The sequence below is a fragment of the Chiloscyllium punctatum genome, chromosome 8 (assembly GCF_047496795.1).
Source record: "Chiloscyllium punctatum isolate Juve2018m chromosome 8, sChiPun1.3, whole genome shotgun sequence".
Taxonomy (NCBI): domain Eukaryota; kingdom Metazoa; phylum Chordata; class Chondrichthyes; order Orectolobiformes; family Hemiscylliidae; genus Chiloscyllium; species Chiloscyllium punctatum.
Window position 1 is genome coordinate 53,755,346 of NC_092746.1, and position 27,992 is coordinate 53,783,337.

General features: G+C 40.0%; 1 protein-coding gene across 2 annotated transcripts in view; it reads right to left on the reverse strand.

Moving 5' to 3' along the window:
* Window positions 1-27,992, reverse strand: part of LOC140480568 (band 4.1-like protein 4B) — a 380,420-nt gene that overhangs the window by 211,552 nt on the left and 140,876 nt on the right. For both annotated transcript variants that reach the window (XM_072575571.1, XM_072575572.1), the window contains exons 2-4: window positions 14,209-14,313; window positions 863-905; window positions 643-718 (exon numbers count right to left, since the gene is read on the reverse strand). In XM_072575571.1, the coding sequence (XP_072431672.1) occupies window positions 643-718; window positions 863-905; window positions 14,209-14,313 (224 nt within the window). The remainder of the gene's footprint in view (window positions 1-642; window positions 719-862; window positions 906-14,208; window positions 14,314-27,992) is intronic.

The window sequence follows — 27,992 nt, forward strand, 5'->3', positions numbered from 1 at the left end:
AACAGAAAAGACACAGGAAAGAGAAGTGCAACTGGAAGACAGGAATATTGTGTAGATACATAAATGCATTTCATTTTAGTATTAAAAGACAAACGAAACAAATGAAAAATATTGTCAAGAGAATGGTGCTAGAAAAGCACAGCAGGTCAAGCAGCATCTGAGAAGCAGGAGAATCAACTTTTTGGGCAAAAGCCCTTTATCATGCTAGAGGATCCATTCACATCCAAAAATTTAAATTTCCATCTTTTTCAGACATCATATTGGTATGGTTGCCAAGTGGTTATGGTACCAAACTAGCAAATGGGAAGCAGTCAGCTCGAATCCCACCATGGTAAATTAGTTAATCAAATTTATCACATTGAATGATTGGTGATCTGTCCCCAGAAAAAGTGAAATCTGCTGGAATGTAGTCAAAAACCCAAGACTCTCAAATCATGTTCAAGAAAAGAAACCTGTCAGACTGACCTCCTATGACTCCAATTTCACACAGTTGGCTATTCATGCCTGCACAGTCATAATGGATAGGCATGAAATGCAGCCTTGTAACTATTATTCTAATCCTCAGAACGAAAATAATCTTCATTAATAACAAAAATTTGAAAGCACTTGCTATAATTAACATCCTACATGATATATTCCTACCGTGTAAACTCTTCTCGAAGATTGTTTGGTTCAGAGGAATAGAATTTTATTCTGAAGTAGAAACTGTAAGGTCCAACTGAGGAAAGAAAACAATTATAATTATTCACTTTTTTTAACCTAACAGTATTGCAAAATAACTGATCATGTGAACACTACAGAACAATTACATAAGCATCAAGATCAAAACGAATTAAATTGCAAGTCAATCATGTATACTTACTTTTCACTTGTTTCTTGATAGGTTTTGTGCAGTCCAACCAGTGCTGTTTAAACAAAAATACAGTTTTCATGAATACCATTTGTTATGGACCACACTAAGTCCCCTCAAAATATATTAAGAAAATAGCTTAGGCCCGAACTTTTTCTTATTTTTAAAAGGCAAGTGTAAGGCATTGTATTATAGATTCAATTCAAAGAAAAATGAAACAACGAATTAAATTGAACAAATTACCAGGTGTGAAGCAAAACACACTTTATTCTTATTTTGCAGGTAAAATACAAACAAGGGAACAAAGAATTAGAATAACTTAACTCTATTGGAAAACTTAACAGAATAACAGATTATATAACTTCTAAACAGCAAGTGTTCCAATATAGTAACATCACATAAACACACCCTTGGCAAAGGTAAATTCAGTGAAATGGATTGTCTCACATGTAATTCTATCAGCAGGAAGATAACTCAAGCTTTTTGCTGTAACAGAGATAGGAATAGCAGTTCCACATCCATTTTTAAGAACCCAGCATCTAGAGAAAGTTCAACTAAAACCTTGGTTCTGTGGAAGTGTGACCCCACCCTTTCATGCTGCTTCTATTGTTCCAACTTTAAAAAGAAAATCCCAAGGGCCCACAAGCTGTTGACTTTATTGACTGGGAACAGACCACTCCTTACCTCTGTCTCAACTTTTCTCCATAAAAAAGGACAAAATATATCTCTTAAAGCCATAACATCATCACAGATGAAACACATGCCAGCATAAATGCTGTGATTTAGATATGGTGTTATTTTCTCCTAAATTAGGATCAAAAACAAAAATTTCTTCACAAAGAATAGCGATAATAAATGAACTCTCTCAAGGGCATTTACAAATACAGACTGAAGACTTAAAACACTGATGAGGTTTTCCAAGGTCATGCGCGCCATACATTGAGATCAGTAACCAAAATGAGGTCATTTTCTGAATTAATGCTTAAGCTGGGTATCTTATAGTGTATGAAAAAGCAATTTTGAAAACAGAAAAATACTCCTAAGCCAATTTAAGCAAATACAAATCCTGTTGACTTCCAAAAACTGCTAGGAAGTACAGCAGGCACTTCCTGAAACTCAATGCTCAGTGAGAAACGGATCTTCAACAGTGTACCCAACCTCTAGTCAATATGCTACATTTATGCACATCACTTATAAGGATTAATTAGCATCTCCATCTCCAAAATAAATTGGGGAAATTTTACATCAATATTTGATGCAGATGTTCAAAAGCAGGATGTGTGGGGGGAGAAAATAGGCAGAGGAAAAGGAGAAGAAAATCTTGAATATCTTTTTATATTAAACTTTCAGTGGGCAGGATTTGAAAGATAACTAAATGGCCTTTCTGAGAAATTCCCTGTATGACTTGCACGTTAGGTATTTCCAACATTACATAATTTGTAGCTGGGGTATTGCTATTATTAGTTCTTCAAAGTTAGATTTTCAAGATTAAATTGTTTTAGAGATCACTTCAAAACACCTACTGCCCCTCTGCATTTAATCATTAATTATCACGTTTGGTTTCAAATAATTATCCTGCACTTTAGATTTGTTAATGGTTTTTGTTACAAATGATAACGTGTTCAATTAGGTACTATGCTATAATGATAAAAGCAGTTAGCATACAAATTATACTTTCTTGCACTCAGACAACTGAACTGAATATTCAGGACTGAAATTGAAAGTGTTAAATAAAGTTAAAGAAATGGGGAAAATACAAGGACAGTAGGGAATTGTAATGGAATTACAAACAGTAGAAAATAGTTATCATTCACCTTAGCAATTTTGAATAAGCAACAATGCTCTGACCACTAATAATACAATCAAATCAGAAAATGTTGAAAGCATTCAGTCGTGCAGGCCTTCTGGAAAGAAAATTAAACTGCAGTTCGGGTTAATGCCTTTCATCAAAGCTGTTTTTTTTTAATTCTCCTTTTCATTTCCTTTTATTTATTTTTGCTTCCTTTTATCAGAGCTGGTTATTGACCTAAGACATTTGAGTCGGTTACTCTGCATAGATGCTGTTCAATATTTCCAGCATCCTCTGTTTTTATTTCAGATTTCCAGAGTCTGCAATTTTCTTTGTTCTGACAAGGTACTACTGAAAACATCTAATATGCAGACCAGACATAATTCATTGTGTATGCCATTTAAACTCTTGCCTGTGTGAAACATTTTTGAACCGCCATACAAGTTGCAATCACAATCAATAAGCCAATATGGATTGATTTTCTTTGAATGTACCTTTGAATGATCCAGTAAAGCCACAAAATAATCATAGCAACAGCTTTAGAGAAGACACATCGTGCAGGGAAGTCCTCCTCACAGAATTATAAATCACTCTCATGGATTGGAGACCGACTCGAGAAACCTGACTATCAATAGATTACACAAACTCATTTAACTCTACTTTTCTCCCCCCAGTTCCATCACAATTTTTTTCCTTCTTCTCTCTCAATCTTGTCTTTATTTTAAAATCTTCCATTTAGCTTCAGAATATTGTTCACTCTAACCAAGATGGCCAGATTTGGAATCTGGGCTCACACCTCCAGCTCCTTCCATGTCCTCTCTAATCTGTTCTTTTATGTTCAGACTAAATTCTTTTAATGTTGAGGGATGCCAAGTTATCCTAATCCTTGCAGTACAGCAGATAGTACGTTACATTCATCGCATGAGTTCAAGTAAAGTTATACCTCCCATTTCTCAAACGGAAGGATCTTTAATGTCTGGCAAAAGCAGCTTCAGGTATGTCACTCAGATGTTCAAAGAGAAGGGATTGGGAAAGAGAGAACAAAAAAACATTAGAGATAAACGTAATGAGTGGAATCACGAGAGCAGAAAGACACTGCTGAGTGTAATAACACAGAACCTTGAAAATAATGGAAATTATCCACATCCAATCTCTACTCAGAAAGCTTTGTTTAGTTTTGAAAACATGCTGCATTGCTGCATAACCTATGTAGATTTGTACTTAAAATCATAAATTGCATTATCAATGAAATAATAGAGAAAAGATCGGCTGGATCACTCAGAGTCCCTGAGTTCCCTCTACTCCATGTACAATCTTAATGATTCAAAGGATAGGGATCACTCATACCTTGCAGATACAGATCCCCTCTGATACATATGTACAAATGCATTTATTGCCTAATTTTATTAGATCTTAATCTCTATTAAGCATAGACAGTATGATGATTTCTTCAAATCTTTAAGTAATTTCTCCCTTGAGGATTTTGGATGTCACTTTGAAAACAACTAGTAGAATTAAAGTTACAAATTATGATTGGTATGGATCGGTTTGTAATAAATTTAACTTTTTGCAGAGTTAATTTCACTTTCAAGCTCATATTCATCAGCATTCCAAATATTGACAAAACATCAACATATTTTTACTGATTCCACATGGAGTTCTGCAATACATTTCTTCCCCCATAATTGCATTCCAAATTGCCCATTTTGAATCATTTGTATAAATATGGAAATGAGGGAGGGAAATAGAAATGCAAACAAGCACTGTGAAAGCATTTAAACAATAATTTAAGCACTCACACAGCACCGATGGAATACAAGAAAGATTTTGTCCAAACTTGAGTTATTCAAATAAAAGTTTACTGTATCCAGTAATCTGTATTTCTACACATATTTAAATAATGATTAAGTAGAATTTTAAAGTTACAACTAAGGAACAATGCAGCCTTCAAATAAGAAAGACAGGATGACTGGACAAGGCCAAAAGCTTCATTTGCTGCTCGACTGATACTGCAATCCCAAACAAATAATATTTAAACATGTGTCTTCTCTTTAACTATGTACAGCCTTTTTAATCTTGAAGTGATTGCATGTATGGGAATTATATTAGAGAATATTCTCTAAGTTCAAATAAAAGTTTTCAATTTTTGAGAAATATAATAATTAACAGAGATAGTGAAACCATAATAACTGACAATATTACCAAATACTGACAACACATAGCCTAGAGTTATAAGTTACCTATGAACATTCTCAGTGCAGACATTTTCCTTGGTGACTTATTACAAGCAATGACACAGACATTGAATCAAGACAAGACTCAAGCAATCCAAGCCCTGATAACCTTGCAAAGACCTTCAAACCTTCATCAGGAAATGATATTCAAATTGAGAAACCAGCCCCACACTGATTCAGCTGGAAAGAAAGTGGCTGCAGACTTTGTCTTCATTAGCTAGTGAAGAAACCAACATGATAGCAACACCTGCTTAACCCTGTTGTTACCAATTCTGCCTTTGTAATCCTTACAAAGCTCATTTTCATCATGAAGACGCTCTCCATTAAATCTATATGATAAAAATGTTATGGAATGTGAAGTGGAATATGCAGACTTGAATATTATCGCAAAGAAATTTTCAAATGTTGCAGAACGGATTAATAGGATGTTACAAAACTTGAATATGACTGTGAAAATAAACAAATTGCTGAAATATTTTATCTTGCTCTCATCTGAACAAATGGAAGAATGTCAAATTTCAAACGATCACAAAATGTACATCAAAAGGTACTTACTGATCACTCAGTCCAACTCTGACCGGCATTACTCTTAATGAGTACAATATAAAATCCTTAGCTTAATAAATAAAAGGCACTAAGCACAAAGAAGCCATCCTAAACCCATTGTTAAATCATTTGTCAGTTTCAGCTGGAATAGTGTGTGCCAGCATGGGCACTACACGATAGGAAGGCTAAAGTTCTGGAAGGGGTACAGAGGAGACATACTGGAATGCTGGTTACATGGAGAGGCTAGAGAAGCTGAAGCTGACTCTTTTTCAAGTAGAAAAGGTAAAAGGCAATTTCACAAGGTATGCAAAATTTTTGAAGTGCTCTCTAAGTAAATAAGGAGAAACTGTTTCAGAAGTCAGAAATTAGATAACCAGAGGACCTAGATTTAGGTCAATTGGCAAAAGGACTATAGAAGTTGTGTTTTAACGCAACAAGTTATGATCTGCCTGAAAGAGCACTGGAATCTCATTCAGTAGTAACTTTGATGAATGGGTAAAGACAATAAGGGGAGAAAACTCCATAGAAGCAGCAAGTAGACATGAATGGGTTTTGTTCAAATTGTCAAAATGTAACAAGTGATGCACTACAGGGGTTAGTGCATCATTGGTTTATATAAATGACTTGAATGAAGGGATAGAAGGTATGGTTGCCAGATTTGCTGATGACACAAAGATTAGTAGGAAAGCAAGCTATCAAAATACAGGGAGGCTACAAAAGGCAAATATTGGTTAAATGAGTGAAATTTGGCAGATGGCACATAATATGTGAAAAAGTGAAACGGACCCTTTTGCCAGAAAGAATGAAGCAGCGGCGTATAATCTATTTGGTGAGAGATTGCAGAGCTCAGATGCCGAGAGATCTGGTGCATGAATCACACAAAGGGTGCAAACAGATACAACCTAGGAAAGCTAATGAAATGTAATAATTTTATTGCAAGAGGAATTGATTACAAAAGTAATGAGTTTATGTTTCAGTTTTACAATGTGACCATATCTTGAGTAGTGTACAGTACTGGTCGTCAAATTTAAGGGAGGATGTAAATGTATTGGAGATGATTCAGAGAAGGCTTACCAGACTAAAATCTGGAATGGTAGGTTGTCCTGTGAGGAAAGATTTAATTATTCTTATTAGAAGAATAAATGGCATGCTTGAAACATAAGATTCTTGACAGGTTGCATGAGGAGGGGATATTCATTTGTTAAACTGGAGAATCAAGTCCTGGAGGTCACTGTTTTAAAAAATAAAGACAGTCGCCGATTTAAGAGATGAAGCAATTTTTCTTCTCACAGGGTCCAGACTCTTTGAAACTCTCCTTCAAAAAAGCTTATGGAAATAGTCATTGAATATTTGTAAGGCAGAGGTGAATAGATTCTTGTTAAGCAAGGTGGTGAAATATTGTCAGCAATGTGAATATGGAGGTTACAATCAGATCAGCCCAACACAGGCACAGGAGACTGAATGGTCTGTTGAGCTGGAAGATTCTACAATAATTAGGGGGAGACCAAGAAGAGATTTACAATCCAAAATGACAGGCATTTGTAAGGAGCAATAAAAACTGTGTATCATCACAAATTGTAATCTGACTGCTGAGCATCTCTTTCATCAGCATCATCAAGCCAGGAGGTCAAAGCTAGCTCATGAGAGAGTAAAGATGGGACAACAGGAGCAGTGTTATGTATCAGTTAAAATGAGGAACAAATCTGGTGAAGCTACCAATATAGATACTAAGCATAAAAACAGCAGTTTAAATACAGAACTAACCCAAGATAAAATGAATAAACTAAGTTATTACATAATTGAGAAGATTTTGAAACATATAGTAAAATACAAAAGACCATCTATCCCAACATCACCCCTTTACAATGCTAAAAGACCAGAGAGAATACTATCAGATCTACAGGTTAACATAACCACTTCTTTTGATTACCATTCTTGAAAGTTTGATAGTTTCTTCTTTGACCAGAGTAGACTGGTAAACTGGGGCATTGAGTGTATTTTTTAAAAATCTTGAACCTTTGAGACAACTCAGGAAACTGCAGGGTTTGATTTCCAGTGTGCTACCCCTCTGGAACATAAGACTTGTGTGGCAGTAATTTTACTTGCCACTTGTAGACCCAGGTCTTATTATTGCGCACACCTTGCTGCATTTGGCTGTAGGCTGCTTCAGTGTCTGACGAATCACAGATGGGTGCTGGGTATTGTGGTTGTCGGCAAATATCCCCAATTCTGATTATATGATGGAGAGAAGGTCTTTATTGAGGCAGCTGAACATGGTTGGGCCTAGGGCACCATCCTGACGACCTCCTGCAGAGATGTCCTGGAGCCGCGATTGTGGACATCTGGCAGCTACAGTCTTCCTTTCTAATAAGAGCCTTGATGCAGTACTGCACACTGCAAAAGTTATGGCTCCTAGCAACAGCACTCAAGAATGTATGCTCCAGAACCTGCAACGAGCTTGCCACATCCCCACTCAGGCTGCCCCAGATGTGATTCCACTAGAGGATAACTTTCTTTGATTCCCATTGACTCTAGTTTCGTTGAATGTCTTGATGTTGGGGGCAGTCAGTCAGTCAGTCTCCCCTCTCTAAGTTTCAGCTCTATTGAACATATTTGAAACAAAGCCGTAATGTCAGCAGAGCTCAGACTGGGTGTCGGTGACCAGGTTCTTGCTGGGCACGTGCTGCTGGATAGCACTATTGATGACACGTTCCATGACTTTACTGATGAACTAATGGGGAGGTAATTGGCCAGGCTGAATCTGTCTTGCTTTGTGTGCGTGGTACACCTCATCAGGTGGATGGTGGTAATGTGGCTGTGCTGGGGCAGCCTGAGTGGGGATGCGGCAAGCTCGTTGCAGGTTCTGGAGCATAAATTCTTGAGTGCTATTGCTAGGAGCCATAACTTTTGCAGTGTGCAGTACTGCATCAAGGCTCTTCCTATATGTTGCATGAATTAAATCAAGTTTCTGAGAACTGGCATCTGTTTTTCTCTCCGTTGTTGCTACGACGTGATGAATTTCTCCAGAAATTTTTTCTTTTTTTTATTTAAGTCATGCTCATGGACTATTAAACACCTCTAACTATTAGAAAATGCTCCATAAATATTCCCATTCTAAACAACAGGAGTGCAGCTCATCAGAGCAAAACTCAAGGCTGAAGCATTTAGCACACTGAATGATCCATCTGATCTCCTCTGGAGGTGCCCAGCTTCACAGATACTGGTCTTCAAATCAATTCAATTCACTTCACATGGTATCAGAGGATGATTAGAGCCACTGGATGCTATTGGGTCTGTGAGCCTTGACAACGTTCCAGTGACAGATTTAGGGTCTTGTTTTAGAATTCGAATTTGAGCAAGTGGTACTAGCATGTGGATGTTGATCTGTGTCTATGAAGTTTAATGATTAATTTGTAGGTATTCCTGTTGCTGTTGTGATAGTTTGAAAAAAAGCACAGTCGGAAAGAATTCTTGGAGGCTAACAGGAATTAACTTTAATTGGGAAGGAATAAAATAAACATGTGCATTCAACTTTGTGTGGAATGTTCTGGAAATTGTGTCTTTTTTGCTTAGGGAAAAGTCTACTGCTTGAAAAAAAAATTAAGATTTTTTTAGTTTCAGTTTGGCAGTTTTGTAGAAGTCCTTGGCTAAAGCTGGAGGTCTCAAGTATATCTTCTTCTGACAGGTCTCATTTTCTGACAGAAGAAGATGGTGTAGAACCATTAAGAAATTGGTTACCTCAGTTTTAAAGGATCCAGAACAGAAGCCTTTGATTAAAATCCTGAAACTTTCTAAAAATTCATTTACAGGATGAAGGCATCACTGGCTAGGTCAGCATTTATTGCTCACTTCTAATTGTCCAGAGTACAGTTAAGAGTCCACCACATTCTGTGGGTCTGGAGTCACATGTAGGCCAGACTAGGTAAGGATATCAGTTTTTCTCCCCTGAAGTGTATTAGAGAATCCAGATTTTTTTTTCTGACAATAAACAATGGATTCCAGGTCAGCATTAGATTCTTAATTCCAAATTTTTATTGAATTTAAATTCTACCATCTGTCATGGCAGGATTCAAACCCGGGTCCACAGGACATTAACTGGGTCACTGGATTTACAGTGCAGCAATAATAGCACTAGGTCATCACCTCCCTATTATTGAAAGCTCAGAAAATCTAAAGCTCGGTTCTATGAAAGCTCCTAGAAGAGGTTATCAAAATCCCTGGTGTGGGAATTGAATCCACAGTTAAGCTAAGTCCTATAGGCATGATAGAGAAGGGTGTGTGTACTATAACAGTCTGGTTTTGAGGTAAATGAAATTGCATTTTACCCGATGTTTCAAAATCTTCAAACTTGCATTATACGCAAACTGTTTTGTTTATTCTATTCTATTGTTTATTTATTTTATTTAGTAAACCTCAGTTTTATTGTTAAAACAAAATCTTTAACATTATGTTCTTGCGTTTCAGTGAAAAAAACCACATCATTAAAATTAATAGTAAATTAAAATATGACCAATCAGGCCAAATGTCATTCTGGGATCAGACCTGTAACAACATCAGATGGGCTCAGAACATCCTCTGCTGGTTGTAGTCATGCCTGGCCCAGGGGAGGACAGTTCCAGCGGTTAGGGATTGGTGGTCTCATTTTCATGGCATCACTGCCAGAGTTCCTCAGCGTAAATTTTGTTTTCTAATCAACCTGTTCAGACATGTGACACGTCTGCAGCAGGTGGGAACTGAACTCAAGCCTTCTGGCTAAGAAGTAGGGATACTACCACTGTGTCCAAAGACCAAGTTCCTCTGGGTATGTCCTTAGCCCAACCATCTTCAGCAGCTTCAAGAATGGCCATTCCTCCATTGTGGAGTCCAGGGTGGGGATGTTTGTTAGTAGTTGTGCAAATATACAGTGTCATCTGCCTCAGATGCTTGGATGGTCAGTTCTCATGTGTAGTGGGGCCTATACAACATCCAGATTTGGACTGATGGACAGCAAATGCTATTCATGCCACGCAATTGCCAAACAATGATGCTCTCCAGCAAGACAGAATCTAACCGTTTCACCTTAATGTTCAAAGCAATTACTATCTTTGAATGGCCCAGTATCAAGAGCAGGGGAGCTACCATTGACAAGCAATTGAACTGACAATCCTTATAAATACTCCTACCAGGTCAGTGGCTACAAATTCTGTGACAGGCAACTCACCTCCTGCCTCCCCAATGCCTTTCTGCCATCCACAAGGTGCAAGTCAGGAGTGTGCTTGAATGCTGTCCACTTGCCTGGATGAGTGTAACTCTAACACTTAGGAATCTTAACATTATCTAGAACAAAGCAATCCACTTGACTGATACTCCCTCCACCCCAATAGTAGCAGTGTATACTATCTACAAGATCCACTGCAGCAACTCACTAAGGTTCCTTTGACAGTACAACCACTACTACCTGAGAAATTAGAAGGGCAAAAAGGAGCCATTAATTATCTTTGGCAGATGGGATCAAGGCAAAACCCCAAGTGCTTGGACCCTTACTGTTTATTATGTACATTAACAACTGAGATGTGAATGCAGGTGACATGAAAATTAGTGCTATTGTTCATAGAGAGGATAGTCTCAGACTACAGTCTGATATCCATCAGCTGGTAAATTGGGCAGAGCAATCGCAGATGGAACTTAATCGTGATCAGTATGGTGTGATGCAATTTGACAGGTCTAATAAGAGAGGGACGTATACAATGAATGGTAGGTCACTAGGAAGTACTGAAGAACAAAGGGAACTTGGTATACAAATCCATAGATCCCTGAAGATCCCAGAGCAGGCAGACAGGGTGATGAAGGCAGCATACAGGATGCTTACCTTCATTAGTCAGGACATAAAATATAGGAGCACCAAACTCTTGTTACAACTTTAAAACATTTCTCAGGCTACAGATGGAATACACTGTGGCAACCAGAACTGCACATAATCTGAAGGACATGATTACACTGGAGAGGCTGCAGAAGAGATTCACTGGGATGTTGCCTGGGGTAAATAAAAATGGAGTTATGAGAAGTCAGTGCATAGACTGGGTTTATTTCTCTTGGAGCAGAGGGGGCTGAAGGCAAATCTGATTTAGGTAGATAAAATTGTGAGTTATAGACAGAAAAGATTGTGAGAATCTTTTCCCAATGGCAGATATGTCTAAGACCAGGTGGCATAAAGTAACAGGAGCGCAGAACTATAGAACACACTGCCCAACCGGGTGGTGGAAGCATGTATTCTAGCAACATTTAAGAAGCATCTAGATGAACGCTTAAAATGCTGGGGAATGGTAGGCTATGGAGCAAGTCCAGGTAAATGGGATTAGTGTAATTTGGTGTTTGTTGGTCGATATAGACATGATGGGCCAAAACTGAAAGTATTGCTGGAAAAGTGCAGCAGGTCAGGCAGCATCCAAGGAGCAGGAGAATCGATGTTTCGGGTATGAGCCCTTCTTCAGGAAGGGCTCATGCCCGAAACGTCGATTCTCCTGCTCCTTGGATGCTGCCTGACCTGCTGCGCTTTTCCAGCAACACATTTTCAGCTCTGATCTAGAGCATTTGCAGTCCTCACTTTCTCCTCCATGATGGCCAAAAGTCTGTTTCTGTGCTGTATGTTTATCATTTCTCATCCAGCTGGGCATACAAACATACTAACTGTATGTTCTCAAAATGACCAATGTTTTCAGATTTTAAATCAAACAGCAGCAAGAACACCTTGTTCCAGTCGTGCCCTTACTTTTCAATTCTTTGATCCTATACTGTTCTCTGAGTGCTAGTAAAGTGCTTCTCTGCTGACTCATCCAGGCATGCTACAAGCAACTGTCTGCACTAGTCTTTTGCTGGACTAATACAGTTTCCCCTTCTTACCCAATTCCAATGGCAAGATCTTCAATTTTTTCTTCCTTTTCTTCGAAGAATCGACCTCTTCTACTTACAACATCACTGTGTATTTGATTTCCTCTATGTCATTCTTCCAGCAGAGCCTCATTGTTGACATTTCTGAACGGACTGTCTCCATGATTTGCAGTTCCTTATTGGGTGTGCTCTGCAACTCCACCTGTTTTTTTGAGGTCTGCATTTTCTTTAACATTGATTTCAAACTCAAGATGATGTTTTTGTAGCTGCTCCTGCTGAGAATGATCTGCATTATAGGAAACTTGCCCCAGTTCTTTGATAGCAGGAGTCCTTGGTTTGTTCAGCATATCGCTTTCAAAAGTACAGACAATGGGATGGATCAATCACCAACTCAGTAACTCCATTTGTTCGCTCCCTATCTGAAAAATCACATAAATAGCCCTTTTCGCTGCATCTAGGCAAGTGAGGACCGCAGATGCTGGAAACCAGAGTTTAGATCAGAGTGGTGCTGGAAAAGCACAGCAGGTGCTTTCATCAGTTCCTTCATCAGATGAAGGGCCTTTGCCCAAAAAGTCGATTTTCCTGCTCCTCGGATGCTGCTTGACCTGCTGTGCTTTTCTCTGCATCTGCTGACAAAGTGGTCCATGGATTCTGGAGATTTCTTGCAACTGACATGAGTTCTAAATGATGAATACAGAAGTTTAACCTGACTCTGTGTTGGTCTTCTAATCTGGTCAATTTCTTGTAGGACATTTTAGCTCTACGGCTATTAATCCTGATGTATTAAGGCCATATCAACTCCATTCCAAACCGCTAACATTTCTTGCTTTTCTGCAATGGACATACCATAATCTAGAAATCAAAAGTCTGAAAGTTGTTTAAACATTTTCAGTTCTATTAGAAAGTCTGCTGTGTCCCAGTATAAAATTTGAGAAAATTTAGGGACGTTTAGCAATATGCCTTTGATCTTCTCTTGCTTGCAGTTGATCCAGGATACACCTTGATCACTTGACTTTCTCAAGTTAGTTAAACTGACTTATTGCTAAGGAATATCCACTTAAGAGGAAACTATATTGTGAACACTTCATGTTGTAAGGGACAAAGACATTGAGGGTTGTCTCATATTTTTGTTCAATTTAAGACTCAGCCATGTAGGTTAACTTGGAGCAGATTAACTGCCAGAGTTGCAACCTTATATATAAACAGTATATGGATTCCTGAAACAAATCTTGTACATAAGCCATGTACTTTAAAATGTACCAAAATCTGTCAGCAGGCTCTAAATCTCAAGAAATGTATCTTGCATCATCTGATCTCACCTCCACCTCTGAAAACTTCTAAGTCCCTACTACAAATGTAATGTTCCATTGTAACTAGAACATTTCTTGCATTATGTGAAAAATGTATTGAGTTTCAGCTCCCAAAGTAAACCAAACAGAACTGCAAAAAAAACTCTGACAAAAGGACCCAAAAGGTCAATTGTTTCTTATTCTACAGAAGCTATCTGATCTGCTGTGTATTTCTTTAGTTTTCTGTTTTTACTTCAGATCTTCAGCATCTGAATTATTTTACATTTACTTTTTAACTTGAATGGTCATCTCAAGCAATGACTTTGTGATTTGCTTTTGTTTTAGTTGTACACTGATATATTTGAATAGACTTCAGGTTTTTCAAATTATTTGCCAGCACTTGCTTTTTGTAAGTTGGCCTTTTTTTTTTGAATATTATTTCCCAGTACACACAGAAACATCAACAACAGCTACATGTTTTTTTCCAAAATTAAGATTCCTTTAGTTTCCAACGTATGGCTTTTCTCATTAACATTCAAAATAGCATTATGTTCATGCCAATGGAGTAACAAATTTGTAAAAACAATTTAACTTGTATTTTTTCATTAGTGTAAACAGCAAATGGTCACATACCGAAACTTGATAGACATCGATGAATTGCAGACTGAAGTAGTCTACCTCCACAAGGTCCAAATGGTAAGCAATCTGGTCTAATAGATCTTGACCTTTTGCATTTTTCTATAAAAGATGAATAGAATTAACATGAAAATGAACTGAGGCAATGAGAAATGTACAGCAACAAATATATTCCTACTCATCTACTATAAATTGGTAAATTACTTCAACATTAATCATGTGCCATGTCACAAACTTAATCTGTGGAGTATTCAATATATCAGTACAACCCAAGAAAAAAAGTCAGATACCCGCCCAAGGTAAAACAGAAATGTCCATTATTAATGCACAAGGCAATCGATATTCCCACAACCCTGATGTGGAAGTTATGACTGCAGTACTGCACTTGTGCATGTAAAATGTCTGTCAGTCCCCTTCTTCTCCAAACAGAGCATGGTATATAAAAAAAGTATCCATCATCTTGTACACTTTCAGTTAAATTCAATAGTTTATATAAAATACTTTGGATTGCCCATTACAACTACACAGAATAGAATTTCATTGCTTGGAGCAAATCTGTAATCATTTCAATTTATCAAATGGATCTGCATCAATGCAAAGTAAATCTGAATTATTTTACTTCAATATATATAAAAGGAATGAACAATAGATTTCATTGCTTTAACTAATATTTTTCAAAACACTTTCTACAAAGTGGACCAAAAAGAACAAACCTGCAAAAAGCATTTCTGTTAAGTTGTGTAACTGGACAGCTAGCCAATAATTACCTATCGGACTATGCATACATTGACCACCTTAAATAATCTTGCCCCTTTGCCACAGAGTATGATTTAAAGGGTTTGAACACAAACAAATCACCTGCGCACTGTAAAAGTCAGGTACGTTACTTGCAATTATATAATCTCTCAATTTTCTTTGGATATCCCATAGACTTTTACAACCCCTGGATTACATTTTCAGTGCAGCCATTGCAATATTTTCACAAGTTGAACAGACTTTGCAGGCATCTACATTCCGCAAATAAGTGAAATAAATTACCTGTTTCTGGTGGTTGAGGGAGAAAATAAACAAAGCTAGGATGCAATACTTGCAGATTCTCCTTAAAATGGAGTTATTTGACCTTCTATGTCTAATTGAACAGGCAGATGAGGATCTTGGTTTCTCTTACCCTAAAACAGCATCTCAGACAATGCAGCAATGCTTCAGATATAGTTGTCTGGGATTCAACCAGGAAACTGAGGAAAAGAAAATATGAGGATGGAAAAGGCATTCATTTTGTGGGAGCAAACAAAATGCTGCCAAAATAATAAAGGATAGAACCTAAAAGTGACGTTAAAAAAAAGGTATGCTTCCAATGAAATAAGACTGGCCATTTCAAATCCAATTGCTGGAAATTATATGGGAGATGATTATTTTTAAAATTTGTTCATGGGATGTGGGAATCACTGGCTAGACCAGTACTTCTTGCTCATTCTCAATTGTCCTTGATTTGACTGGCTGGCTTGGGCCATCCCTGATGAAGGGCTTATGCCCGAAACGTCAATTCTCCTGCTCCTTGGATGCCACCTGACCTGCTATGCTTTTCCAGCACCACACTCTCGACCCATTTCAAGGATAGTTAAGAGTCAACCACATTGCTGTGGGTCAACAGTCACATGTGGCCCAGACTATGCCTGATGGTAGATTCACTACAGCAAAAGGACATTACTGAACTAGATGAGCTTTTACCACAATCGATAGTGGTCACAATTAATCCAACTTTCAATTCCACTTTTTTTATTGAATTCAAATTCCACTATCTGCTACACTGGGATTCAAATTCATGTCTCTAGAGCATTGGCCTGGGTTTTTGCATTACTAGTCCAAGGATATTACCACTACGTCACTGCCTTCCCCCTAGCCAGTTTGAGGAATCCTCAGACAAAGCTGCATCAGGAAAGGAAATCTGCCTTAAAAATATGGCAGTGGTTCAGGGAAAGCACATTACATCAGAACCTGTAAGAAAAGGGAAGGCAGCTCAGGATAGTCAAGACAATTCTTCCTTGATTAGTATGAAAGAGGGTCAGAATCAAAAAGTGTGGTGTTGGAAAAGCACAGCTGGTCAGGCAGCATCCAAGGAGCAGGAGAGTTGACGTTTTGAGTTGACAACATTCCTGATGACGAGCTAATGCTCGAAACATTGATTCTCCTGCCCCTTGAATGCTGCCTGACCAGCTGTGCTTTACCAATACCACACTTTTTGACACTGATCTCCAGTATCTGCAGTCTTCACTTTCTTCCATGAAAGAGGGTCAGACACCTGGAGGTTCTGGATAGTTTATCTCAAAAGGTAGTGTTCCCTTACTACTCCAACAAGATAAGCAAACCATTTACGAAAATGCTTAAAGATTTTGTTTACAGAGGAGCCAAACCAATAAAGCTATTGAGCCATACTGGAGCAAGTCAGTCACTGATCCTAGCTGATGAAATAATGTCTTCCGGAGGACCTAATCAAAGAATAAAATGTTAATTGATGGAATATAGTGGTTACAAACAGATTCCACTGTATAACTTTGGATTGAAAAGTGACTTGGTAAGTGGAGAAGTTGAAGTTGGAGTTGGTATAGACACCCTAAAGGAAGGGTGTGATTTTATATTAGGGAATGATCAATATCATCATTAAAAATATTAGCCTCACTAAGGTTGTTGGAATAGTCCATGAGAGTGAAAAATAAATACTATAGAATGAACACCCTGGATTGTTTCTTTACTGTGATGTGGCTTGATCTCAGGCCCACAGAATTTGACAAATAATAACGGAATGTTATTATTTTAAAAAGATAAAGTTACCTCAAATATCAGCCAATGAGGAGTGGGCAGTAGTACATTAGGTGGTAATTCTATTTGGGTATCATCAAACTTTGCTCAAGGCTCATGAAATTCCAATAGTCAATCATACAGCTACTAGGGAAATACAGGCTAACATGCAAAAACATATTTATTTGCCAAGATTTCATAACGATGTGGTTAAATTTTGGCAGACATTGTAGGGATGTCAGGTAATGGCAAATTCCAACTGCCAATTAAATTTGCTGCTTCAAGTCTGATCAGCTTTTAAATAACAGCTTAACAGGATCTTAATGCTTAGGGCTTAGGGCTCCTACCTAAAACCAGAAGTGGAAAATAGTATCTTCTAACAATCAAGAATGTTTTAAGTTGCCCTGAGGAAGTGCCTTCGGAGAAAATTAGGGCAAGAAGAGGAGTGGCAAAGTTAATTCAATTTTTTAAAAATATATGCTATGGACTTTTCAAAGAGAAACATACCAGATCAACATTTAAATGATATGCCATTCAAAAGGAAGAATGAATAGTTTGGGAATAAAACAACTTATCTTAACATTCTATAACTATAAATAGCCTTAGAAAAATATTTTAGAGGCCATGATTAGAGCTTATTGTCAGGAATGTTCTAATGATTGGGATTGAGGAATTTACTTATTACTGTTTGTTATTTGGGATGCTCCAAATGAATCCACAGCACTGAATCCTTTTTAACTGATATGTAGACATGAGATAAGAGGACCCCTTAAATCCATTAAGCAAAAATTACGGATCAAAGCTTCTAACATGTATTCCAAATGTCCAGGGAACAATAAAAGAACCATAATGTGCAAGTTATTCAAGGGGAATTGGAAAATATCTTAAAGTCAGAGCTGATTGAACACAGAACATTACAGCACAATACAGGCCTTCGGCCCTTGGTATTGTGCCAACCTGTGAAACCAATCTGAAGGCCATTTAACCTTTACTATTCCATCATCATCAATATGTGTATCCGATGACCATTTAAATGCACTTAATGTTGGCAAGTCCACTACTTTTGAAGGCATGCATTCCATGCCCTTACTATTCTGACATCTGTCCTATAGCTATCACCTCTCAATTTAAAGCTATGTCCCCTCATGCTATCCTTCACCATTTGAGGAAAAAGACTCTCACTGTCCACCCTATCTAACCCTGTGATCATCTTGTCTGCCTCTATTAAGTCACCTCTTAACCTTCTTCTCTTTAAGGAAAACAGCCTCAAGACCCTCAACCTTTTCTCATCAGACCTACCTTCCATAGCAGGCAACATCCTGGTAAATCTCCTCTGCACCCTTTCCAATGCTTCCACAACCCTCCTATAATGCAGTGACTAGAACTGAATGCAATATCCCAGGTGTACCAAACCAGAGTTTGGTACAGCTGCAACATAACCTCATGGCTCTGAAACACAATCCTTCTACCAATAAAAGCTAACATACTGTATATGTCTTCTTAACAACCCTATCAACCTGGTGACAACTTTCAGGGTTCTATGCACTTGGACACCAAGATTTCTCTGCTCATCCTCAGGACCAAAAGTCTTACCATTAGCCCAGAACTCTGCATTCCTGTTACTCCTTCCAAAGTGAATCACCTCACACTTTTCCACATTAAACTCCATTTGCCACCCCTCAGCCCAGCTCTGCAGCGTATCTATGTCCCTCTATAACCTGCAACATCCTTCTACACTGTCCACAACTCCACCAACTTTAGTGTCATCCACAAAATTACTGCCCCATCCTTCTACGTCCTCATCCAGGTCATTTAAAAATGACAAATAGCAGTGGCCCCAAAACAGATCCTTGCAGTAGACCACTAATAACTGAACTTCAGGATGAACATATCCCATCAACCACCACCATCTGTCTACTTACAGCAACCTATATCTGATCCAAACTGCTAAATCACCCTCAATCCCACACCTCTATATTTTCTGCAATAGCCTACCGTGGGGAACCTTATCAAACACTTTACTGACATCCATTTACACCACATCAACCACTCTACCTTCATCCACCTGTGCGGTCATGTTCTCAAAGAACTCAATAAGGTTTTGTGAGGCCCGACCTACTCTTCACAAAACCGTGTTGACTACCCATAATCAACTTACTCCTTTCTAGATGATTATAAATTCTCCCCCTTACCATCCTTTCTAAAACGTTGCCCACAACAGAAACAAGGCACACTGAACTATAATTACCAGTGTTGTCTTGACTCCCCTTCTTGAACAAGGGGACAATTTTTGCTATCCTCCAGTCTTCGGGCACTATTCCTGTAGACAATGACGATTTAAAGATCAAAGTGAAAGTCTCTGCAATCTCCACCCTGCTTCCCAGAGAATCCAAGGATAAATCCCAACCAGCCCAGGGCACTTATCTATTTTCACATATTACAGAATTGCTAATGCCTCCTCGTTATGAGCCTCAACCCCGTCTAGTCTAATAGCTTGTATCTGTGTTCTCCTCAACAGCATAGTATTCACACAGGAAAAAGACAAACAAAAATTATTCCTTTAGCGCCTCTCCTATCTCTTCGGACTTCACACACAGCTTCATGCTACTGTCCTTGACTGGCCCTAATCTTACCCTGGTCAGTGAAACTTTTATTTCTGATATACCTATGAAAAGCTTCAGGGTTTTCCCTGATCCTATCTGCCAAAGGCTTCTCAAGTCCCCTCCTGGTTCTTCTTAGCTCTTTCTTTAGGTCCTTCCTGGCTAACTTGGAACTCTCAAATGCCCTAACTGAGCCTTCACGTCTCATCTTTATATAAGCCTCCTCCTTTCTCTTGACAAGAGATTCAACTTCCTTAGTAAACTATGGCTCCCTCACTCGACCACTTCCTCCCTGCCTGACAGGTACATACTTATCAAGGACACGCAGTAGCTGTTCCTTGAACAAGCTCCACATTTCAGTTGTGCCCATCCTCGCAGTTTCCTTCCCCATCCTATGCATCCAAATCTGGCCTAATCACATCATAATTCCCTTTCCCTCAGCTATAACTCTTGCCCCGTGGCATATACCCATCCATTTCCATCACTAACATAAACATAACTGAATTGTGGTCACTATCACCAAAGTGGTCACCTACCTCCAAATCTAACACCTGGCCTGGTTCATTACTCAATATCAAATCCAATGTGGCCTCCCCTCTAGTTGGCCTATCTACATACTGTGTCAGGAAATCCTCTTCCACACATTGGACAAAACTGACCTATCTAAAGTACTCGAACTATAGCATTTCCAGTCAATATGTGGAAAGTTAAAGTCCTGCAATAACAACTACCCTGTTACTTGCACTCCTATCCAGAATCATATTTGCAATCTTTTCCTCTTTATCTTTGGGACTTTTCGGAGGCCTACGGAAAACTCCCCAAAGGGTGACTTCTCATTTCCTGTTTGTAACCTCAGCCCATACTACCTCAGTAGACGAGTCTTCACCAAACGTCTTTTCTGCCACTGTAATACTATCCTTGACTAACAATGCCACATGTACCCCCTTTTACTTCCTTCCCTGATCTTACCGAAACATCTAAACCCCGGAACCTGCAATAACCATTCCTGTTCCTACTCTATCCATATCTCCAATATGACTACAACGTCGAAGTCCCAGGTACCAACCTATGCTGCAGGTTCACCCACCTTATTCTGAATGCTCCTGGTGTTGAAGTAGACACATTTCAAACCACTTTCCTGCTTGCCGGTACACTCCTCCAACCTTGAAACCTTATTGATGACCTCACTACTCTCAACCTCCTGTACACTGCAGCTACCATTCAGGTTCCCATCCCCCTGTTGAATTAATTTAAACTCTCCCAAACAGCATTAACAAATTTCTCCCCCAGGATATTGGCACCCCTCTGGTTCACATGTAGACCATCCTGTTTGTAGAAGTCCCACCTACCCCAGAATGAGCCTCAATTATCCAGGTATCTAAATCCTCCCTCCTGCACCATCCCTGTAGCCATGTGTTCAACTGCTCTCTCTTTATTTCTCGCCTCTTGATAAAAATTCAAAGTTCAAAACTGTGTTATTGGAAATAAGGTGTTAGCATTATTACCTGCCTCTGATGAATTCATTAAAATGAGATTCACTGGGCCTTGATCAAAAATAAATGGAATGACATGAATTAGGTAGCAACTACTGCAGGGAGGAGGAGGAAAAACAATAGCAAGTGCATCATATTAACATGTTAAAGCAACATTGACAGGGAGGATAATCAGAGAAGAATGTGTGTACAGTGAAGAAATAATCTGGGAGTGGAATAAAAATCAGAGGGTTTCAGGAACGCATCAGAAATTTAAAATTCTAAAGTCAGCCATCTAGCAATTAGATTGGATAATATTCTAATATTCTAATATTAAGAAGTGGAATATGATGCCATCTCTAGAGAATCATGAAAGTGACTTACGAAAGCCATCACAGATTCATAAATTACTTCCTCTTACTGGCTTTTATGTTGCTCAGCAACATTAACTAAGTAAATCAACAGTCAACTAAATAAATGCAGAGCTCAGCTAGGAAGAAACTGATTCCATCATGTTGACTGAATAAAGAGTGTTAAAGTAGAGAACAAGTTAGGCCTTATTGAGGTTTGAGTGTCTATAAGGTTTTTGAGGAGGACAAAAGTGTTGAATCCATATTTATGATATTTGTAATAAGACTGTTTTGATTACTTGCATTGTGTTTTTGCGTAATAAATTTTTGTTCTTTTGTTAAAAGTGCATCCACAGCCTCTTCTGAATGCATTCATGAGTGATCACCACAGTAAGCAAATAGGAGAATTAAAACTTATAGTTCCTTAAGTCGGATTTCACTCTGGGACCCGATTTCTTCAGTTTTATTGTAAGTTAGGATAATAACAACATGGCAAAATGTAGATGTGCAAATTATGACCAGTCCTAATGAAAACTATGTATATAGACGTGACTTATGACTATTAGCTACATTTGTCATTTTCACCACAACAAATTACCTCTCCATTGTGGTGAAAATGCAGACTGAAGTATGCAGTTTATACCCAATTTGAGCGTCAGTGTATTAAAATTACTGTAATTTCACTTCAGACAGATCAACCACTCCATTGATCTGAATTCAACTTAACATGCATGCAACTTTTTTTTTAAGAAACAGGGATATTTAGAAGGCAGACAACAATTCTTAAAGACTTGCGAGTTACAAAAGAGATCTGAACAACTTTGGTTAGCTTGCCTAAGAATTAAACCAAATAGAATTAAATAAGTGAAGGAAAAGGAAACTGAAAGGTCAGAAATGATTTACAGGAAGCAGAGGGCAATTTAGCATCTGGGCTTGACTAACACTGCAATGACATGATGGTAATCCTGGTACCTTATAGTGTAGGGGCTAAGGAAATTCGGCATGTCTACAAGGACTCTAACCAATTTATTGATGCACTATAGAAAGCATCCTACCTGAATGCATTGCAGCATGGCTTGGCAACCGCTCTCCCCAAGACCGCAAGAAACTACAGAGTGTCGTGAACACAATCCTATCCATCATGCAAACCAGCCTTTCATTCACTGGCTCCATTTATACTTCCCACTGCCTCAGGAACGCAACCAACATAATCAAAGACCCCTCCCATCCCGGTTCTCTCTCTTCCACCCTCTTTCATCAGGTAGAAGATATAAAAGTTTGAACATGTATACGAATAGATTCAAGAACAGCTTCTTCCCAACTACTATCAGACATTTGAACAGACCTCTCAAATGTTAATTCTGATCTCTCTCTCTGCACCTTTCTGCTGCTGTAGCACTGTATTCTGCACTCTCTTCTGCTACTATGCACTTTGTATGGTACGATCTACCTGTATAGCACAATAAACAACACTTTTTCATGGATTTATTGTCACATATACCGAGATACAATCAGTACCATAGTCTGAAAAGACAGTTCTTCAAGGTGGAGAAAATTTGACCGTGAACGAAGCTATTCCTCAAAGAAGAAAAGATAGAATATTGAAACCTCGAGTTTTTTTGACAAAATCAAAAATGAAACGGTGAAAAAGTTTATGATTAAAAGGCAGAATACAGGCAGAGGCAAAATCAAGAAATTTCATTCCTTCTCAGATATGAAATTGGTGTCAAAAGAACGGGAGGATCATAAACATTACACCCGAAAAAACCAGTAATGAAGAAACCTGGCAATTGGACACCAAACAATCTGTCAGTGATAATAAAACTGCTTGAGCTCATTGGCAAGGACAGAATTTATTTACATTTGGGAAGCATGGGGTTATAGAAGGCAAGACATGTTAAAATAAATCTAATCTGCCTAACCTGACTGAATTATTTTATGGAATTCACTGAGGGTAGAAGTTAATGCAAATGATATATGGATTTACAAAAGGCATTTGAGAAAATGTTATTCAGTAAATAAAAGCTTGAAACATTAAAAGGATAAAAGTAACCTGGATATATGATTAACAAAGGGGCAGGTTGGAATCAGTAGCGTTTAAGTTACATTTTTTTTCTGACTGAAGAGAAACATGCAATGCGCTTTCTGGAAAAATCACTATCAGGACCATTGCTTTTCGGGTTTAATGTATTCATGACTTGGAGTTGGGTACAGCGATATAATTTAGAAGGTTGTGAACAACAGAAAACTTGGCAATTAGTGAAAGAATTGGATACCATTAATTCTCAAGGGCAAATGGATAAACCTCTGAAATGTGCAAAGATGTGGTAGATGCAATTTAGTATGCATAAGAATGAAGTGAATGCATTTTGGGAGAAACAGTGAGACAATATAATATATTCTGAGGAGGGATGCAAGAAGGATGTGTGCATAATCACAATGCTTGAGTGGGGTAGAACAATTTGATAAAGCAGTCCAAAAAAAAACATGCATACAGACTCAGCTTATAAAAATAACCAAATCTTGCTAAAACTTCACAAATTTCTAGTTATGTCTCAAGCGGGAATAATATGGGAAACTCACTTAAGGAATGGTTTAATGGAAATTATCAGAAATGAAGAACTTCAGTTGCGTTAAGAAGCTTGTGTGGCATCCTTAGGACATGCAGGTTTAATGAGGTAGTAAAAAATTCTCTGGGGCTTTGAGAGCGTTCGTGAACAAACCTTTTCCTCTAGCAAATAAGTAAGTAACAAAGAAGTTACCGATTGAAAAGAAAGACTGGGTCCACAAAGAGCTAAAATCGACGGGGAAAAAAAACCTGAACAAATGGTGGAAAGTAGATACCACAAAAACTTTTAAAAGATGATCACAACTGGAGAGCAACCGGGGAAAAGTTATAGTTATACTGTAGTGTGCATAATGCCATGTAGCTGAAAAGGCCAATTTGTGAATGACAGTCTGTATACCTGCCACATGGGATTGACGTAGACTGGAGGTTGGAGTCAAGAGTGTGTTGCTGGGAAAACACAGCAGGTCAGGCAGCATCCAAGGAGCAGGAGAATCGATGTTTCGGGCGCAAGACCTTCGTCCGGAATGAGGCCTGTGGGTTGGGGCTGAGAGATAAATGGGAGGGGGTGGGGGGGGTTGGTGAAGGTAGCTGAGAAAGCGATAGGTGGATGAAGGTGAGGGAGAAGGTGATAGGTCAGAAGGGGGAGTGATGGACAGGTCAGGAGTAGGAATCGGTGCCAAGTTGGAGGCTTGGGAATGGGATAATGTGGGTGTGGGGAAATGAAAAAGCTGTTGAATTCCACATTTATCCAGTGTAGTTGCAGGGAATAGGAAGTTCTTCCTCCAAGTGTGGGGCAGTAACGGTTTGGCGGTGGAGGAGGCCCAGGACCTGCATGTCTTTGACGAAGTGACAGGGTGTTGAAATATTCAGCCACGGGGTGCTGGGATTGGTGGGTGTGGGTGTGGGTGTCCCAGAGATGTTTTCTGAAACAATCCGCAAGAAGGCGTCCTGTAGAGGAGACCACATTGGGTGCAACGGATGCAGTAGATAACATTGGTAGAGGTGCAGGTAAATTTCTGATGGATGTGGAAGGATCCCTTGGGGCTTTAGACGGAGGTGAGGAGAGTGGTGAAGGTGCAGGTTTTGCGCTTCCTCTGGTGGCAGGCGTGGAGTGTGGGTTAGTTGGGGGGCGTGGACCTGATGAGGGAGTCGGGGAGGGAATGGTCTCTCCGGAAAGCTGATAAGGGTGGGGAGGGAAATCAATCTTTGGGATCCATTTGGAGGTGGCGGAAGTGGTGGAAGATGATACGATGTATGCGGAGGTTGGTGGGATGGAAGGTGAGGACCAGGGGAGGTTCTGCCATTGTTGCATTGGGAGGGGTGGGGCTCAAGGGCGGTGGTGCGTGAGGTAGAAGAGATGCGTTGAAGGGCAACGTCAACCACATTGGGAAGGGAAGTTGCAATCTTGGAAGAAAGAGGCCATCTGGGACTTTCTGAGGTGGAACTGGTCATCCTGGGAACAGATGCGGCGGAGGCAGAGGAACTGGGAATAAGGGATGGTGTTTTCACAAAAGGTAGTGTGATTCCTGGGAATGGATCCAGCGGAGGCAGAGGAATTGGAAATAAGGGATGGCACAAACCTCTACACCACTGAAGCCAGGTGCCAACTCACACACACCACCTCCTACTGCCCTCTTGATCATGACCTCGCCTCCCATCACTAAACCATTATCTCCCAAACCATTCATAACCTCAACACCTCTGGAGATCTCCCATACACGGCCTCTAACCTCATTGTCAGTAAACCCCACACTGCCAGATTCCACCTTCTACTGAAGATTCACAAACCTGACTACCCTGTTTGACCCATTGTCTCAGCCTGCGCCTGTCCCACCGAACCTATCTCTTTCTAGCTCGACACTGCCCTGCCCCACGCTCCCTACTTAGTCCAGGAATTGCCCACCTACATTGGTGACACCACCCATGCACTTCACTTCCTCCAAGATTTTCGTTGCTCTGGCCCCCAATTCCTCATCTTCACCATGGACATTCAGTGCCTATAACCTCCACTCGCCATGACCAGGGCCTCCTAGCCCTCTGTTTCTTCCTCTCACACTGTCCCAACCAGTACTCTTTCACTGACACCCACATCCACCTGGCTGAACTGGTCCTCACCCTCAACAACTTCTCCTTTCAATCCTCCCACTTCCTCCAAACGAAAGGGGTAGCCATGGGCACCCGCATGGGACCTAGCTATGCCTGTTTGTCGGGTACGTGGAACAGTCCAACTTCTGCAGTTACACTGGCACGACCCCCCACCTGTTCCTCCGCTACACCGACGGCTGTATCAGCGCCACCTCCTGCTCCCACAAGGAGGTTGAACAGTTCATCAACTTTACCAACACCTTCCACCCTGACCTCAAATTCATCTGGACCATCTCGGACATCGCTCTCATTCCTGGAGCCCTCCATCACCATCTCCAGCAACCGACTAACCACAGACATCAATTACAAGCCCACAGATTCCTACAGCTACCTAGACTACCACTCCTCCCACCCTACCTCCTGTAAAAACGCCATCCCTTATTCCTAAGCCATCCACATCCACAGCATCTGTTCCCAGGATGACCAATTCCACCTCAAAGTCCCAGATGGCCTCCTTCTTCCAAGATCACAACTTCTCTTCCCACATGGATGGCGATGCCCTCCAATGCATCTCCTCTACTTCACGCACCACTGCCCTTGAGCCCCACCCCTCCCAATGCAACAAGGGCAGAACCGATCCTCACTTTCCAGCCCATTAATATCTGCGTACATCGCATCATCCTCCACCACTTTCACCACCTCTAAATGGACCCCACCAAAGATCGATTTCCTTCCCCAACCCTATCAGCATTTCGGAGAGACCACTCCCTCCAAGACTCTCTCGTCATGTCCACATGCACACCCCCATCCTCCACCAGCCCAAACCCCACTCTTGGCACCTTTCCCTGCTGCCACAGTAAGTGCAAAAGCTGCGCCCTCACCACTCTCCTCACCTCTGTCCAAGGGATCCTTCCACATCCATTAGAAATTTACCTATACTCTACCAATGTTATCTACTGCATCACTTGCATCTGATGTGGTTTCCTCTACATCAGACAGCCAGGACACCTTTATGCAGATCGTTTCACTAAACATCTCTGGGACACCTGCATCCACCAGCCCCACCGCCCCATGGCTGAACACTTCAACTCCTCCTCCCACTCCATCAAGAACATGCAGGTCTTGAGCCTCCTCTACCACCAAACCGTTACCACCTGGCATCTGGAGGAAGAACGCCTTATATTCTGCCTTAGGACCCTGCAACCACACGAGATAAATGTCGATTTCAATGGCTTCCTCATTTCCCCTCCCCCCAAAATTATCCCAGTCCCAAGCCTCCAACTTAGTACCGCCCTCCTGATCTGTCCATCACTTCCCCTATGACCTATCACCTTCTCCCTCACCTTCATCTACCTATCACTTTCTCAGCTACCTTCCCCCCTCCCCCCAACCTCACTCCCCTTCCTTTCATCTCCCAGTCCCCAGCCTATAAGCCTCATTCCTGATGAAGGGTTTATGGCCAAAACATCGATTCTCCTGCTCCTCGGATGCTGTCGGACCTGCTGTGCTTTCCCAGCAACACACTCTCGACTCTGATCTCCAGCACCTATAGTCTTCACTTTTTCCTAGTAGACTGGAGGTAGACTTGTGTTTCTTATTCTTTCCGATAGATGGTCCTTTTGCCATTCTGATCATTTCTTTTCTTCCCTGCTTTTTTATGTCCTTCCAGACTGTTTCTCTCCAAGTATTTCAGTCAGCAGCAAGGGCATTCCATGCATTGACGATGATCCTAGTCAACTTCAGGTGTATCAAAGACTTGGGTGACCTGTGGATTTCATGTCACAATGAATTGAGTCTTTGGGAATTAGGTAATCATCCATTCAGCTTACATGATACAAAGGACATCCTTAAACACTCCAAGCAGATTAAGTGCTTGTCATTGTACATGACTGCAGGTATCAACAAGTGG